The sequence below is a fragment of the Engraulis encrasicolus genome, chromosome 14 (assembly GCF_034702125.1).
Source record: "Engraulis encrasicolus isolate BLACKSEA-1 chromosome 14, IST_EnEncr_1.0, whole genome shotgun sequence".
NCBI lineage: Eukaryota > Metazoa > Chordata > Actinopteri > Clupeiformes > Engraulidae > Engraulis > Engraulis encrasicolus.
The window spans coordinates 48,332,540-48,348,666 of record NC_085870.1 but is presented as its reverse complement, the minus strand read 5'-3'; the positions used below and the strand labels follow the sequence as shown (position 1 = coordinate 48,348,666).

Genomic DNA, 16,127 nt, shown 5'->3' with positions numbered 1-16,127 from the left:
TTTTAGTAAGGCACATTTTTGTAATGCACTTTCCTCGACTGGTACTTGTGGCCTCGCGCCTCACTGGTGCTACACCTCTGAGGAGAAAGCAATAAACTAGTAAACTCCTGTGCTATATAAGTGAAATGTGTCCATAAACATGCCCATAAAACTAGCAAAATAAATAAAATGTGCCTCTCTCTTGACAGGATATGGAGGGAGGAGAGGATGTTCCAGGAGATGCACTTTTTTGTAATTAACATTTTTGTAATGCACATTTGGTAGATAATGAATCATTTTCTCTTGCTAGGATGTGGAGGGTGCACCCCACAGAGGAGCTCTACACCACCATGAAGATTACTTAATGTCACTAATACTGTATATAACCAACATTTCTAATAATTATGCATCTGCTCTTGACGGGATGTGGAGGGAGGAGAGGCTGCATATGGAGGATATGGAGGCTGTTTCAGGAGAGCACGATGTCGACCATCCTCCTGAAGACCATACAGAGGAGCTCTGTACCAGCATTAAGATCATGGCTGCATGACAATGAAGTCTTTTGTGTTTGCACTTTAACAGGATGTTGAGGGACTAGAGGCATCAGGTGAGGACCCTCCTCCCGAGGACCCTACTGAAGAGCTCTACACCACCATCAAGATCATGGCCTCCGAGGCGGGCAAACGCCGCGGTCCCGACGTGCGCCTTGGCCTCAACCAGCGCTACCCGAGCTTCAAGCCGCCGCCCTTCCCCTACCACAACCGCTCGCACGCCGCTGCTGCCACGGCAACCGCCGCCTCGGCGACCAGCTTCAGCACCCACAACATCCCCAGCAGCTTCGCCACGGCGATCCGCTGCACCAAGTGCGGACAGGGGTTCGACAATATGCCCGCGCTGCACACGCACATCCTGGCCTGTGCCTCCGCCAGCGACCGCAAGCGCTACACGCCCAAGAAGAACCCCGTGCCCCTCAAACATGCACACACACTCCACACACACAACAACAACAACGGCCTGGCTAGCCCGGCAACCAGCCCCAACCAATCAGGTGTCGCTGGTGCCTCCCCCGGTCCCGCCTTCCGCAGGATGGGCCAACCAAAGCGGCTGAACTTCGGGGGTGAGCCAGTTGCGGGCGGGCGTATGAGCGTGCTCAGCAAGAAGAAGCAACAGCTGGTGCAGAAGGCGATGCTGCAGAAGCAGAGGAGCGGCGCGGGGAGGAAGGCGATAAAACAGGAGGAAACGGAGGAGGAGGAGGTCAAGCAGGAGGTGAGGACAGAGGAGGTTTTATGATGGATTCTTCTTTATTATTTACATGGCATTGATTTTGGTTGTTTGCATTTACATGAAAAGGTGGCTCTTCGCCATGTCTGCCATTTTGAATGTCCAGTGATGGACATTTTTAGCTGCAAATACTGCTGTACTTTGGTCATACTAACAAATGTTAGTTAATGACTTGAAAACATGAAAACATATATACTGTATAAATACTGTAAACCTTGCCGTGTTTCCCTTTAGGAGCCTTACTGTGTGTGTGTGTGTGTGTGTGTGTGTGTGTGTGTGTGTGTGTGTGTGTGTTCCCCTGTAGGACTCTGCTGGCCCTGGAGAGGAGCATGTGTGCCCTCACTGCTCTCGCTCGTTCACCTACCCAGCTAGTCTGACCAAACACGTGGCCATGAGCTGCCCCCTCAAGCCCCCTGCCAAACGGGGCAGGAAACCCCTGTCGCCCCCGGCAACGACCCCAGACCCATCCGCTCCCTTCCCCGCCCCCGAGAAGAGCATGAGCCTGCGGAGACGTGGAGGGGAGGAGCTAAAACAGGAAGTGAAGCAGGAAGTGGACATATTATCCCCTCCCCCTCCCCCGAGGCCACTGGGGAAGACACGCGCTCGCAGCTCCGGGCTCGCCGAGGCTGCCCAGGCACAACAGCCAATCAAAACCGAGCCTCAGGCCCCACAACCAATCAAGGGCCAAACTACTCCTAGCCAGCCAACCAGAGGTCGGCCTCCGCTCAAACGTCCCGCCCAGCAGCCTCCAACACTACCAGTCGCCACCGGCAACAAGAAGGGCAGGAAGAGTCTCCAAGCCACGCCTCCAAGCCTGAGCCCTGGCCAATCAACAGCAGCAGTGGAGGAGGGAGACAAGCCAATCAGCAAGGGGCAGAAGGGAGGTGCTAAGAAAAGCGTGGGGGAGAAAGCTACGCCCCCGCAGCCTCAGCAGGCCAATAGGGGTGAGCGATTCTCTCTGCGCACGCGAGCTGGGGGAGCAATGACGCGCAGCCTTCAGCAAGCAGACGCCACACCAGAAGACCCCGCCCACCAGGAAGCGGCGGTAAGGACACGCACAATTTATGTGACATACACACACACACACACACACACACACACACAACACACACACACACACACACACACACACATACAAGCAAGTCATGTTACCTACACACACACACACACTCTATAATCAAAGGAGTCGGTAAGGACATGGACATGTGACACACACACACACACACACACACACACACATCATTGGCGAGGCTGTCATCATGTTTTAGCGTATGTATCACACGCTTGTCCATTCAGCGTGTTGGTGCGACGCCTTTTGAAGTTAACATGTGCTCCTCAGACGCAAGGGTAAAGCGCTTTCATGCACTTTTGACACGTGACGAGGTTTGCACAGTTTTCCCACCGTGTCAGCGATTTTCTTTTGCCACAGCGCATTTCTGTTGCTTAACGCAAATATGCTTTGCTGTGCCCTAACCAAAACCATCCCTAAACCTAACCTGTCAGTAAAGCCATGTTTCTGCTGTTAAACTTTTACCAAGAACCGCGACATTTAGCAATTTTTTTTGTTAAATTGTGCCTAAACCAAAACCATTCCTAAACCTAACCTGTCACAGGGCGTTGTGGAGCACGCTTTAACTTGCAAAGGTGTATTTGACACACACGATAGTCGGTTAAAATCAGCGTGTCATCTATACGCAATGCATGATGACATGTTGCATTGGCCCAATTCAAGATGGCAAATCTGCACTGTGCACTGAGCCATCAAAATGAATTCTGGATAGAACTCTGAATAACCAGAATGTATTGTATTTTCATTGTGCTCTGTGCATATCTGTGGCTTTACTAGATTTAAATTTTTTACTGTAACAACACAGTCTATCAATCTCATAAGGTACAATGGAGTAAATGGTGTAACAGCTATGTAATGCCATGTGTTATTGTTGTAATTACCCCACAAATGTTCTTCTACTTTTTCACTTTTGACTCCTCTGCAGTCAGGTGACATAAGCCCATGTCATTTAGTACAGTAGACAGTGAATACACCACAAGTGGGTGTACCGGCTGGGCTACAGCTTGTCTTATTATTCAGTAACATCTTGCTTTAAGTGTGTGTACTAACCAGCTGCTGTTCTCCTCTCTCTCCAACAGGATGCTACTGCCAAACTGTCCAGGTAGACACACACACTCACACACACACACACCCTCCCTGGCAGAGACACACTTTCGCGCCCTCCGTGGTGCTACAAGGGTCTTCATTACGAAAGTGGGGGAGAGGACCTCAGATGACCCTTCACCTTTGACCCTGCTCCAGTCCCGCTGCTCGCTACTGAGCATGTGCAGGGAGATCTGCTGAGATTGGTGGACAGCTTCTGAGGCTCCATCTTACTAAGGGCTCTTCTGCTTCGGAAGTCAGAGGAGGCAGACGCGGCCTCATACGCAGACTTCAGAGGAGGCATGCAGAGAACACAAACTCGCATGCAGACTGCGCAGGATTACAAGAGGACTGTAGACATACGTACAGTACCACCAAAGACTTTCTCAGTAGAGTAAGATGATTCAAACATCTTGACATCACATGGATCCAGGAAGTGCACAGGCTTGCTGAATCATCTTACTCTACTCTACTGTCTTTGGTTCCACCTCCTGCTACAGGACTCTGTCTGTCCGCAGCCTCCATCACCAGCTTATGGACACTCGGCCTCACTCAAAGGATTCTGGCTGCAGACAACAATCGGTAATGGGCAACCTGAATTCACAAGCTATATCCCAGTGTCACATATTCCATGGTTCAATGGTTTTACCTGTACAATTTTGCAATCACATGGTTTTTAAGGACAGGTAAAACCAGGCCATCTTAAATAGGCGGCACTGGGGCTCTAACTTAACACCAGCCAACCGGCCAAATTTCAGTTTGGCTGGTAGAAAAGAACAACTTACTAGCCACTGTGGTTGGTGATGAAAAAGTGAATCTAGAGCCCTGCGCGACACTGGACTGTAGCGTCTGGATCCAGGTTGCCCGTCACTAACACCAACCTCACACCTCTACAGGACTCACGCTGGCTACAGCCTCCATCTGTAGCCTAGGAAGGACGCCTGCAGACGACAACCTCACTGTAAAGGACTGTAGATAATGACAAATGAAATCCGTCTGTGTAAAAGTGATGAGGGGTGCCATGGCTGAACGGGTAATGTTGGGGCTGTTTAAATGGTTAGCATGGTTGGCTGTGCTATTGCTAATGCTAATGTCAATCATTTATTTACACGTTACTGCAGCTAGCCTGCTAGCCTGTTCCCCATCTGGGGTGCATTTCTGGACGACACCATATTTGCTACTTTGTTGTTTGCAATGCAATTTCCCATTGCAACTACCCAAGTTAACTAACTGGCTAGCAACTACACTTTCGAGGAACAAACCCCTGGCTCGGGCCCTGATTTAGTCTGGTTCTGGATCTGATTTAGTCTGGTTCTGGATCTGATTTAGTCTCGTTTGGGATCTGATTTAGTCTGGTTTTGGTGGTGGTCAGACTGACCTCCTCACTCGTCTTCCCTGCATGAGATCTAATTCCTGTTTGACTCCTCTGAGCCTCTCTCTGCCTGCCCCACCCCTTCATTAAGACCACCCGTTAATGAAGAGTTGTTTCGTTAAGACCATCCCTTAATGAAGAGTTGTTTCGTTAAGATCACCCCTTAATTGTGGTCCGTTTTTGTTAAAACCAGCCCTTAATAGAGTGTTGTTGTTTTCTTAAACCAGCCCTTAATAGAGAGTCATCTCGTTAAGACGACCTCGTTAAGGTCCGTTCCCCCTCCATACTCGTTACCAGCTCCACTGCCCACTGGGATGGTGAGTGTATTTAATTTAATGTATTGCCCTATAGACAATGAAATATCAACAATCTCCTGTAAAGAGACATTTTTATGTAAACTTATGACATGTATAAGCAATCTGTTTGAGATAGTTGGACCTGGAGGTCAGGACTATGTGTGTGTGTAAGAGGTCGAGAGAGAGAGACGTGCGCGTCTGTGAGTGTGCGTCTGTGTGTGTGCATGTGTGTGTTGTCCATGGGGCCATGCCATGATGTCTGGTGCTTACCTTTAGCATGATCACAAAGGGCTAACATGCCTCTTATGACATCACAAAGGGCTTACATGCCTCGGATGACATCACTTCCTCTTCCTGCCTCGTGTGAAGTTCTGGCCCCGCCCCCAGGAAGAATACAGGAGATGAATGCTGTCATATATTTTTGTTTGTTTGTTTTTCTGTTTGTTTTTTGTGACAAAATGGAACTCGTTAATTCTTTCAATCTAAAGATGGAAATGTGAAATCCAAACTATGCCCCGTGTTGTCCAAAAGCACTTTAATAATGATGATGATGATGATTGATGGAACTGATCTGATAAAAAAAGCCAAGGGGATGAACAGTTTATTATTATTATTCTATGAATTTGAATGAAATTTGGAATTTGGTTTGATCTTCTGTTTGTTTGTTTTTTTTAGTGCTAATCTTTTTAGCATCTCTCAAATACACTATATCCTCCTATAAGCTCTCTGTCTTTATTTCTATATCGTTTCCATCAAGTGTGTTTGTGCGTGCCGTGCGTGTGCGTGCATGTGTGCGTGCATGTGTGTGTGTGTGTGTGTGTGTGTGTGTGTGTGTGTGTGTGTGTGTGTGTGTGTGTGTGTGTGTGTGTGTGTGTGTGTGTGTGTGTGTGTGACGCATGTGCTCACTCGCCTCCTCTTCGTCCCCCTATCAGATACTGTATGTGTGTTTGTGTTTGTGCTCATCATTTCAGAACAAATCAGTGGTACTCAAGGTTGCATTTTTTATGCTTTTTATTAAGCTACATGCTATAGCAATAACATATTATAGCCAAATATAAAGTATAAAAAATGCAAACGTTTATTCGAGGTACCACTTAAAATTTTATGACGTCCTCCAAGGGCCGTACATTGTACTCAAGCCAGAATTTTCCCTTGCAGCTTAGGCCTATATTGACCCCACCTTCACCAGGTCCACTGAAAAGACATAATTGTATTATGAATGTTATTTCTAAGCATTCTTTACAAAACGTGTTATATTTTATGAGAAACTGCATAACATTTAAATTATATTGGGGGCCGGATTCGACTTCTTAAATAAATAGCTCTTGAGACAGGTTGCCCCCACCCCTGTCCTACTTGTACACCGATGAGCACCAAGAGAAAGAGGTGGGTTATATGGGTTATACGTGCAGTAGCTTACCTAGGCTGACAAAATATGCCTTTATACATGTATATACACAAAACAACAACAAATTGTAAAATAGTCAATTATTAGATTGGTCTACATTTTTTGGATAAAAGATGATCATTTCATTTTCCTGACTAATGTGTGTTGGTACAAATGTGTGTTGGTACAAATACATATGTGTACACAGTTTGGCTGCAGTGGACTGTGGTTGGTGCAAGAGAGTTGGGAGTTTTGAAAATGTAGACAGTAGACAATGTAGAAAATGTAGGAGTGTGGAAAAAAGGTGGTAAAAAATAATGTCAACAACGAACAATCAATATCAGTTCAAGTGTGGCATAAAATACACTATCATTTCATTTTTCTGACAAAGTTCAGAATGTAGTTTTAGTACATGGATTACAATTTGTTTTAGGAGTTTAGGAGCTGCAAAGAGTGTGAAAAAATAGGTGGTGAAAACTAATGGCAACATTGACGAACATCGACAGGCCTATCAGTTCAAGTGTAAGCATTGCTGGAAAATGGTGCACAATGACTAGAGCGCTGTCCTTAAGATCAGAGGTTTGCAGAATCAAATCATCCACATACCTTCATCCATGGCTGTTGTGCGCCCACTAGCAAGGCACCTAACCTCACACTCCTCCAGGGGCTGTAACCCAATACCCTGTACCTAATCACAATCGCTTCAGATAAAAGTGTCAGCCAAGTGTAATGTAATGTAATAATGTAACATTGCGCTTGTCTTGTTTGATGGTGTTGGTAGGAAAGTAAAACATGCTGAATATAAATAATGAGACAGTAAAATGGCTTTGGATAAGAGTGCCTTCCAAATGTAATGTGTCATGTAATGTAATGTGGTAGTCAAGGGTAAGCAGATGTGTCAGGGGTGTCAAACTCAAAGGGACTGAGGGCCACTATTTCAATCTGGAATGAAGTCGCAGGCCGAAGTCAATATTTATTTTTAAAAAATAGACTATAATATTGTGTGCATGCACTTAATAATCATGGTAACATTTCACACTCTTTCCCATTATGTATGGGATGCACATGTCGCGTTGCATTAGTGTGAGCTGTTCCATTAGGGTCATTTCACGTGAAATCAGACACTTTGGGACCCGACCGACACCGATTTCAATCATACTTGCTGTGCCTGTTTAGTAGCTAGGTAGAACCCCAGAACTGCATTTCTGTGAATCTGACACCAATATTAAGGGAGAAACAGACTAGCCAAGGTTTACATACGAGGGTAGGACAGTATGCATTCAGCCTTGATTATATCAGTCAGTGTAAGTAACAACAAGATGTCTGAGGTGTTGTTTGAAAGCTCTTTTCTGGCTCTACAAATTACACACATAGCATGGAATACAACAACCTTCAGAATATGAATTATGATACATTGAAACATTAAAAATTGAATATCAAAAAAATGTATATTTTAAAATGGCTTGTTTCTTGTCTAAACATAGCCTGTAAGGTCATAAACAACACCTGAAAATGGGGCGTTTGGTTCTTTATTCAATTCAGAGATAATGGGACATAAAGATTGAAATGAGTTGTAATTAAGTAGTAATAGAGTAGTGTCAGGGACTGGACTGGCCATCTGGCATAATGGGCATTTTCCTGGTGGGCCCTGCACTCTCGTCGGTCCCTATTCCAGGTACTCAAAAACTACACGGCTTCTGCCCATTGTCAATGGACACAGTGGAAGATAGACCATTTTCAGCATTTAGAGAAGGCAGGGTTGAAAGAATAAGCACAGTAAAGGAATTTTCTAAATGTTCAAGCATCAAAGGGTATGTTGTAGCTGTATATGATGGCAACTAGTGGCTAGCATGTGTTGAGGAATGTATGCCGAGCATTGGAGAGGTGAAACTGAACTTCCTGTATCCTCATGGACCATCTCCATCCTTCACATATTCCAATAGACATGCTGTCATGTGATATTACTATGGTATTACCATATTATTACTAGGTGATTTGCATGATGCCATATTTTTGAGTCCCATTATCTCTAGTAGAAGGAAATGGATCGCACTCAATTTTTCTTCTTTCTTGTTGTTTTCTTTTTATTTTAACATTGCAGGGACTGACATGACAGACGTTTCGGCTGCAGAGCCTTCTTCAGTGTCACCATTATACCAGTCCTAGTCCCATTATCTCTGAAATCAATAAAGAACCAAACACCAGCATTTCAGGTGTTGTTCATGACATTGCAGGCTATATTTAGACAAGGAACTGGACATTTTAAAATATAAGTTTTTTTGATATTCAATTTTTTTTTTTTCAATTTATGATAATTCATATTGTGAGGGTTGTTGTATTCCATGCTGTTTGTGTAATCTGTAGAGCTTTCAAATAACACCACAGACATCTTTTTGTGACTTACACTGACTGATATAATCAAGGCTGAATGCATTGTGTCCTACCCTCATATGTAAACCTTTGCTAGTCTGTTTCTCCCTTAATATTGGTGTCAGATTCACACAAATGCAGTTCTGGGGTGCTGCCTTGCTACTTAACAGGCACAGCAAGTATGATTGAAATCGGTGTTGGTCGGGTCACAAAGTGTCTGATTTCACGTGAAATGACCCATTAATGTCCATTACCGTTCAGCTGCACTGCTCCCTTGGGGCGCCATTGGGGGATGCCCCCTTGTGTGGCATAAATACAATTTCGCTGTGTGCAGTTTGCACTTGTGTGCTGTGTGGTGCTGTGTCACAATGACAATGGGAGTTGGTGGGCTTTCACTTTTCACCTTTCAATGTAATGCAATGTCCCAGTGGTGTCATCTGGCTCTCCTGAATGGTGACACTTGCTGGAGAGGGAAGTTATTTTATTTCAAAGCGACAGCATTGTCATCTGGCTTTATGATGATGCCATCTGACCCCCTCACCTGACTGGCTGGGCTAGACAGCATTGGCTGTTGTCATGGGGATGATGGACAGCACCTCAGCCTCATTCTGACAGGCCCCGCCCCCAGGGAACATCTCACCCCTTCCCAGCATCCTCGGAGTCGACAGACGAATACGGAGTGTGTCCTCAGTGTGTTTGTTTGTGTGTGTGTGTGTATGTGTGTGTGTGTGTGTGTGCAGGGACGTAGCAGCAAATTACATTATTTATATTTTCATAAAATTGCCTGTGTGGGCCCCCTATATACAGGCGGCCCTGGTGACTCAGTCACACTTTAACCCCCTGAACGACACCCCTGTGTGGGTTCGTGTGAGAGTGTGTGTGTGTGTGTGCTCCCAGCATCATCGGAGTCGACAGTCGAGAAGGGAGAGTGTGCCCTCAGTGTGTGTCCTCAGAAAGACTGACAAGAGTGTTTGTTATGAGAGTGCATGAACAAACACACACACACACACACACACACACACACACACACACACACCCCGCATTAAAGTAAAATTAAGTCCTCAGTGTATGTCCTCAGGAAGGGTGAGGAGAGGGTTTGTCCTGAGAGGGCAGAACAATGAAGGAGTCAACTCGTGCCAAACTGCCCCTATGCCTGAGAGGAGAGTGTCTCGACTGCCCGCACTTGAAAGTGTGTGTGTTTGTTTGTCTGTTCACCTTTACTGTAACAGGTGAGGTGTTTTTTTTTTGTTCCAAGCTGAGACAGTATTAAAATCCCTGAGACATCTCTACCCCCATGAAAAACTGTCCCGATAAAACTTATCTAAACCCTAAAAAAATTACTCATTACAGTTTTTAATGGCGCAAACTACCAAAAGTGGCCCATTTTAAATGTTCCTCATTTCTAAGTATGGAACGTGTTCACATTCCTTGCACATTTTCCTATATTCTGTGTAGGTACTCAGCCATCTCTACCTTTCTCTAGTACCATCTCCTTACAGAGCGGAGCATGTTAACTATCTATATTTATTTTTCATTTATTTATTTATGTTTACAGTCACTGCGCTTCCACCTGTCCAATGTGGATTTCTGATGTGGTGGAGCTCCCATAGTGCTCTATGTAATGCATGTCAATGGGAGCATCTGCAGCTGATAGATAAATGCCCTCTTGTGGAAACTCATGCATACTGCACCTGGTACACACTACTTGCTCCATGTTACAGTATGCTTCACAATTCACATTCCATTACACTCTAGCTGACGCTTTTATCCAAAGCGACTTGCAGATATTACAGGGTATTGGGTGCAGTCCCTGGAGCGGCAAGCGAGCGAGCAAAGTGTGCTGCAAGGTAAGTTACTAGCTGATAGGCCATGACAGACTGTTATCAATAAAAGTTCTCCAAAACACAATATAAAACCTCTTCCACTCATTAGAAGTTAATGCCTCATTCTCAATAATTAATCAGCATCCGTCTGAATTGAGTGAGCATGTGCGCTGCGGGCAGCACGCGCTCGCAGGAGATCGAGGAACTGGAGCGCTTCATCGACTCCTGCGTGCTGGAGTACCAGGGCGAGGCCGTCACCGACGGGGACAAGACACAGGTCTCCCAGGTGAGCACGCTTAGGAGGACGCAAGACAAAGTAGCGATGGCGGCCACTGAGGCTGTTGAGGTTCGGCAAAACGCTAGCCCAATGTCTACAGGCCTTGTCTGGACTGAAATAAAAATGGACTTGGCTTCGATTGAGAAACTTATCTCAGTCGTTCTACAACAACAAGCAGATCTTGGTGCACGGCTTACCTCGCTTGATTATCCGCCACTACCTGGGCCTTCCACGGATGTCTCCATGACCCCCGCCCCGGGTAGCTCTGCCTGGTCTACGGTAGCTGCTGGCAAGTCTCGCCGCCGCCCTCCTCCTGTCGCGGCGGCGTGTCGGACTGGGGCTGTTTCGGATCTAGTGCTCCACAAACGCCTTTGCTCCTCTTGCTGATCTCCCTACGTCGCCTGCCCCACGTCGGAGTGGATCTGGATGTCCGGATGAACAGGGCAGCGAATCTTGCCCCTCGCCTGCTATCCAGCCAGGCCATCCATCACGCGCCAACATGTAGCTCGCAAAGCTAACTCCAAGCGCAACAGGTCCGCAGACAGCGACGGCTCGAGTCCAGAGCGCGTTTCTGATAAGCGGCTCAGGCCAGGCCATCCATCACCGCGTCAACATGTAGCTCGCAAAGTTACCTCCAAGCGCAACAGGTCTGCAGACAGCGACGGCTCGAGTCCAGAGCGCGTTTCTGATAAGCGGCTCAGAATCTCTTCTCCAACGATGGCCGCAGCAGATTGCATGGCCTCTACATCTCCAACAGCGGATAGCTTGTCAAGCCATCGGGCTACTGCGATGCCTCTGTTGGCTAATGATGCTGGTGTCGTTAGCTTGTGTAGCCCGTGTCAAACACCCAACGGCGTTGTCCACGGCTGACAGCGTCCCTCAGCGTCCAGATGGTCTACAACTTCCTCCTCGCACTCTATACACTTTAACCGCGATGTTCAATGCCCTCCTGAAATTCTCATTGTTGGTGATTCGATTGTCCAGAGATCTGATTATTCCTAGTGCTATCACGTACGTTATCCCGGGAGGAAGGGTTTGTTCACATCTCTCATCTCATTCCGTCCCTATTGAACAGACATTCTTCCGTAAACACTGTCATTGCTCACGTGGGGACAAATGACGTCATGGCCCGGAACTCTGTGAAGCTACAGAATGAGCTGGAGGACGTTATGTCTCACTGTTGAAAGCCTCGGGAAACGCTGCATAATGTCAGGCCCTATCCCACTTACTCCAGTAATTTCAGAGCGTTTCAGCAGATTGCATAGTCTCCATACCTGGCTGAAACAATTCTGCAATCTAGCTGGTCATGATTTTATTGCTAATTTTTGATATATTCTGGACCAAATCATTTTTATATAGATCTGATGGGGTGCATCCAAACAAACTGGGCCTACTAGAGCTAACCACCAACTTTATTCAGTTCATTGCTTTCAGCACACCTTGACATTCAACACAGCATGACCCAATCCAGTTCACAAAACACACCCAGCTCTACTATGGGTCCTGCTGATAATTGCAGCTCTCCCTCTCCTGCTGTATCACTTGGGGATCAAACTACACAGGCAATAAGTAGCCCCCTCTCATCACCTACAGATGGCCCTTCTTAATGTCAGATCACTTCGTTCTGCTGCTGCTGCTCACCCTCCCATTCAAATACCTCCTCTGGCCAGCAGATGGCTCCTCGGAAATGTCAAAGCCTGCCCATCTGCAATGATATCTCCCTGCCAGAGACTGTCCTTCCTCTTTCTCTCTCTTGCTATCCCTCTCAATAATGGACTAAGCCCTGAAGTCATGAATGCTACATGTCCATTGGAGTCTACCCCTGACGTTGTTCGCTTGGACAAATCCATGTGTTTTTAAGGACAGAAAAGGCATTGGGTTAATCCACCTCAATATCAGAAGTATATTGCAACGAGATAAAATGGACCACCTAAATATTTTAATTGCTCAAACTAACACTGATATCTTGGTTTTATCAGAAACTTGGCTGAAGAGTGAAATTGATGACTCTGAAGTCAACCTTTCAGGCTACAATTTATTTAGAATTGACAGGGTTGGGAGGGGTGGGGGTGTGGCTATTTACGTGAAGTCACATTTTTCTGTCACATTTCTGTATTCCTTAAAGTGAACCTAAATCCTTTGAATTTATTGCACTCAAGGTTCATTATGGCACCAATAACAACTCCTTCATAATAGTTGGGATCTATAGACCCCCGTCAGCTGATTCTAAATCCATAGATCAGCTGGCAGAATTGATATCTAGATTCACTGACTCAGAAGTTCTAGTTCTTGGGGATTTTAATATTGACTGGCTAACTGATGCCTCCAAACATCTTAGAGATGTTTTCTCGAGTTCTATTTTTGGATCAACTTATTAATGATCCAACAAGACCAAACTCTAAGAACCTTAGCAAATCATCTCTTATTGATCTACTTTTTACAAATAAGATGAACAAAATTAGCGCAAGTGGTGTTTTTGATTTAGGGGTCAGCGACCACTGTCCCCATTGCCTGTATTAGGCACAGCACTCTAACCAAGCACTGCCTCACATTTTGGTTAAAAGAACTATGAAACATTTTTAATGAGCAAGCTTTTTAAATGATCTCTATGAAAGTGACATTCATCTAAACAACCGAAATTCCTGATGCTGACTTGGCTCTACAGTTTTTTCCTCAAACTCATTTATTTGCATTGTTGACAACATGCACCTTTTAAAAAGATAAGAGTAAAAAGTAGAACAAACCCATGGTTCACCCCTGAACTCTCCTCTCTTTTTCAGTCAAGAAATAAGGCTTGGTCATTAGCAAGGAGGAGCAAGGATGCCTCCGACTGGACAAGTTTCAGGAAAATCAGGAACAGATGTACATTATCTGTAAGAAAGGCTAAATCTGACTATTACTTTAACCTTGTCTCTAGTTCGTACTCAGATCCTGCAAAATTCTGGAAGGCTGTAAATTACAAAAACAATAAATCTGTTTACACCTATGCCTTCTTCAATTAAGTTTGATGATTGTCTACTACAAGACAAATCAGACATTTGCAGTGCTCTTAACAAACAACATTTTTCTTTAGCCAGTCAAAGTTTTGACAATAGGCAATAATCATTCCTTTATGCCTAGGGCTGGACATGATATGCGTATCAGAGACAATGTCAGAGACGATGATCTGGAATTCAGGCTTCATCCTGTGTCTAAGCATACAGTGCTATCTGCTTTATTAGCAATTGATAGTCGCAAATCCACTGGAGAAGACCAGCTAGATCCCCTTTTTCTTCGCACTGCGGCATATATAATAGCAGAGCCCATTATTGCACATTTTCAATTTTTCTATTTCACTGGAGTTGTCCCTACACTATGGAAATTTGCACACATTACCCCGTTGCACAAGGGGGGTGATAAGACTGACCTAACAACTATCGACCAATATCCAAGCTACCGTGTCTCTCAAAAAATACTAGAGAAGTTGGTAAATGATCAGCTCAAAGAATTTCTAAATACCAATAATAATATTTGAGCCCTCTCCAATCAGGCTTTAGGCCTAAACATAGTACAGTTACTGCTGCTACTAAAGTAATGGATGATATTATCACTTCTCTTGACAAGAAAAAACATTGTGCTGCCATCTTTGTGGACTATCCAAAGCATTTGACACCGTGGACCATTCTCTGCTTCTACAAATTCTGCCTGGTATTGGTTTCAATGCAAGTGCCTGTAAATGGTTCCAGAGCTACCTTTCAAACAGACACCATACTGTAAAACTGGGTAATACTCAATCTGACCCCCTGCTTAATAACCAAGGGGGTCCACAAGGTTCAGTATTAGGTCCGGTACTCTTCACCATGTACATAAATAGCATACTTTCTCTCCTTTCCAACTGCTCTATTCATCTATATGCAGATGATACAATTTTGTATTGTGTTGCGGATTTTGTACAGCTAGCCTTGGAGAATTTGCAGCAGTCTTTTAATATCCTACAAAATGCCTTCATTAGTCTTAAGCTTCTACTTAATGTAAGCAAGACTAAATGTATGGTCTTTACTCGATCTAAGCATGGCATGATAAATGATTTTAATATATCTACTTTAGATGGGTCTGTTATTGAGAGAGTATCACATTATAAGTACCTGGGAATCTGGCTAGATGACAAGTTCACATTCAAGAAACATACTGACTGTTCTTGTCACTACGCTCAGACAAAAGCTATCTTTCCTGCACAGAAATAAATATCACTTTCCTGTTTTCTGCAGAAAAAAGTTAATTGAAGCTACCTTTCTGTCTTCCCTTGACTATGGTGATATTATTTACAGACATGCACCACTCTCTAATCTGAAGGCACTTGACACTGTCTATCATTCAGCTCTTCGTTTTATTACTGGGGATCCATATAGTACACATCATTGCCTGTTATATGATAAAGTTGGGTGGGCTCCACTTTCTCACAGAAGGGACATGCATTATTTTATTTTTATTTATAAGGCCCTCACTGGCAAACTCCCATTTTATATTTCATCTCTTTTAGTTTGGCACTCCAACCCATACCAAACCCGCCAGCAGCAATTTTTACTGGAGGTCCCTTATGCCCGCACAGAACTGGGTAAAACAGCTTTTAGTGTCTGTGGACCTTCAGTTTGGAATAACTTACAACTAAGGATGGGTCTTCAAGCCTTTGTGCCATTAGAACATTTTAAAGTTACACTGGGAAGTTTTTTATCACATACTTGCACTTGTTTTAACTCATAAGTTTTAATTCATAGTTTGTCTTAATTTTTATCTCTTATATGATTTATGGTGTATTGTGTATGTTCGTTGTTTATATATGATTTTATATGTGCAATTGTTTGTTTTACTCGACATCATTGTGAATGAGGGCTGGGCCCTCAATGATTCTTCGAGTTTAAATAAATGAAATGAAATGGAGCACTTTGGAGTTGGTAACTTGCTTCAAAGGCACTTCAACCGAGGAGGGAGGAAGGGATTGGTAAGGGACGGCATTGAACCTAAAGTCCATCTCCCTAACCATTATGGTTACACCAAGGCTACCCCTATACTAAACTACACTGTGTACACACTACTCCAGGAATACTACTGCACTATGCCATAATCTAACAATGTGCCATCTGGTTCTTGATTGTGATTGGCTGATAGCCGTTGTAAATCAAGCGTAAACACACACCATTCCAAATGAAAATT

General features: G+C 44.7%; 1 protein-coding gene across 1 annotated transcript in view; it reads left to right on the top strand.

Moving 5' to 3' along the window:
* prdm2b (PR domain containing 2, with ZNF domain b) overlaps window positions 1-5,801 on the top strand; it is a 31,999-nt gene extending 26,198 nt beyond the window's left edge. The window contains exons 11-13 of the mRNA XM_063216016.1: window positions 562-1,245; window positions 1,565-2,305; window positions 3,409-5,801. Of these exons, the coding sequence (XP_063072086.1) occupies window positions 562-1,245; window positions 1,565-2,305; window positions 3,409-3,435 (1,452 nt within the window). The 3' untranslated portion in view covers window positions 3,436-5,801. The remainder of the gene's footprint in view (window positions 1-561; window positions 1,246-1,564; window positions 2,306-3,408) is intronic.
* The last annotated feature ends 10,326 nt before the right edge of the window (window positions 5,802-16,127 follow it).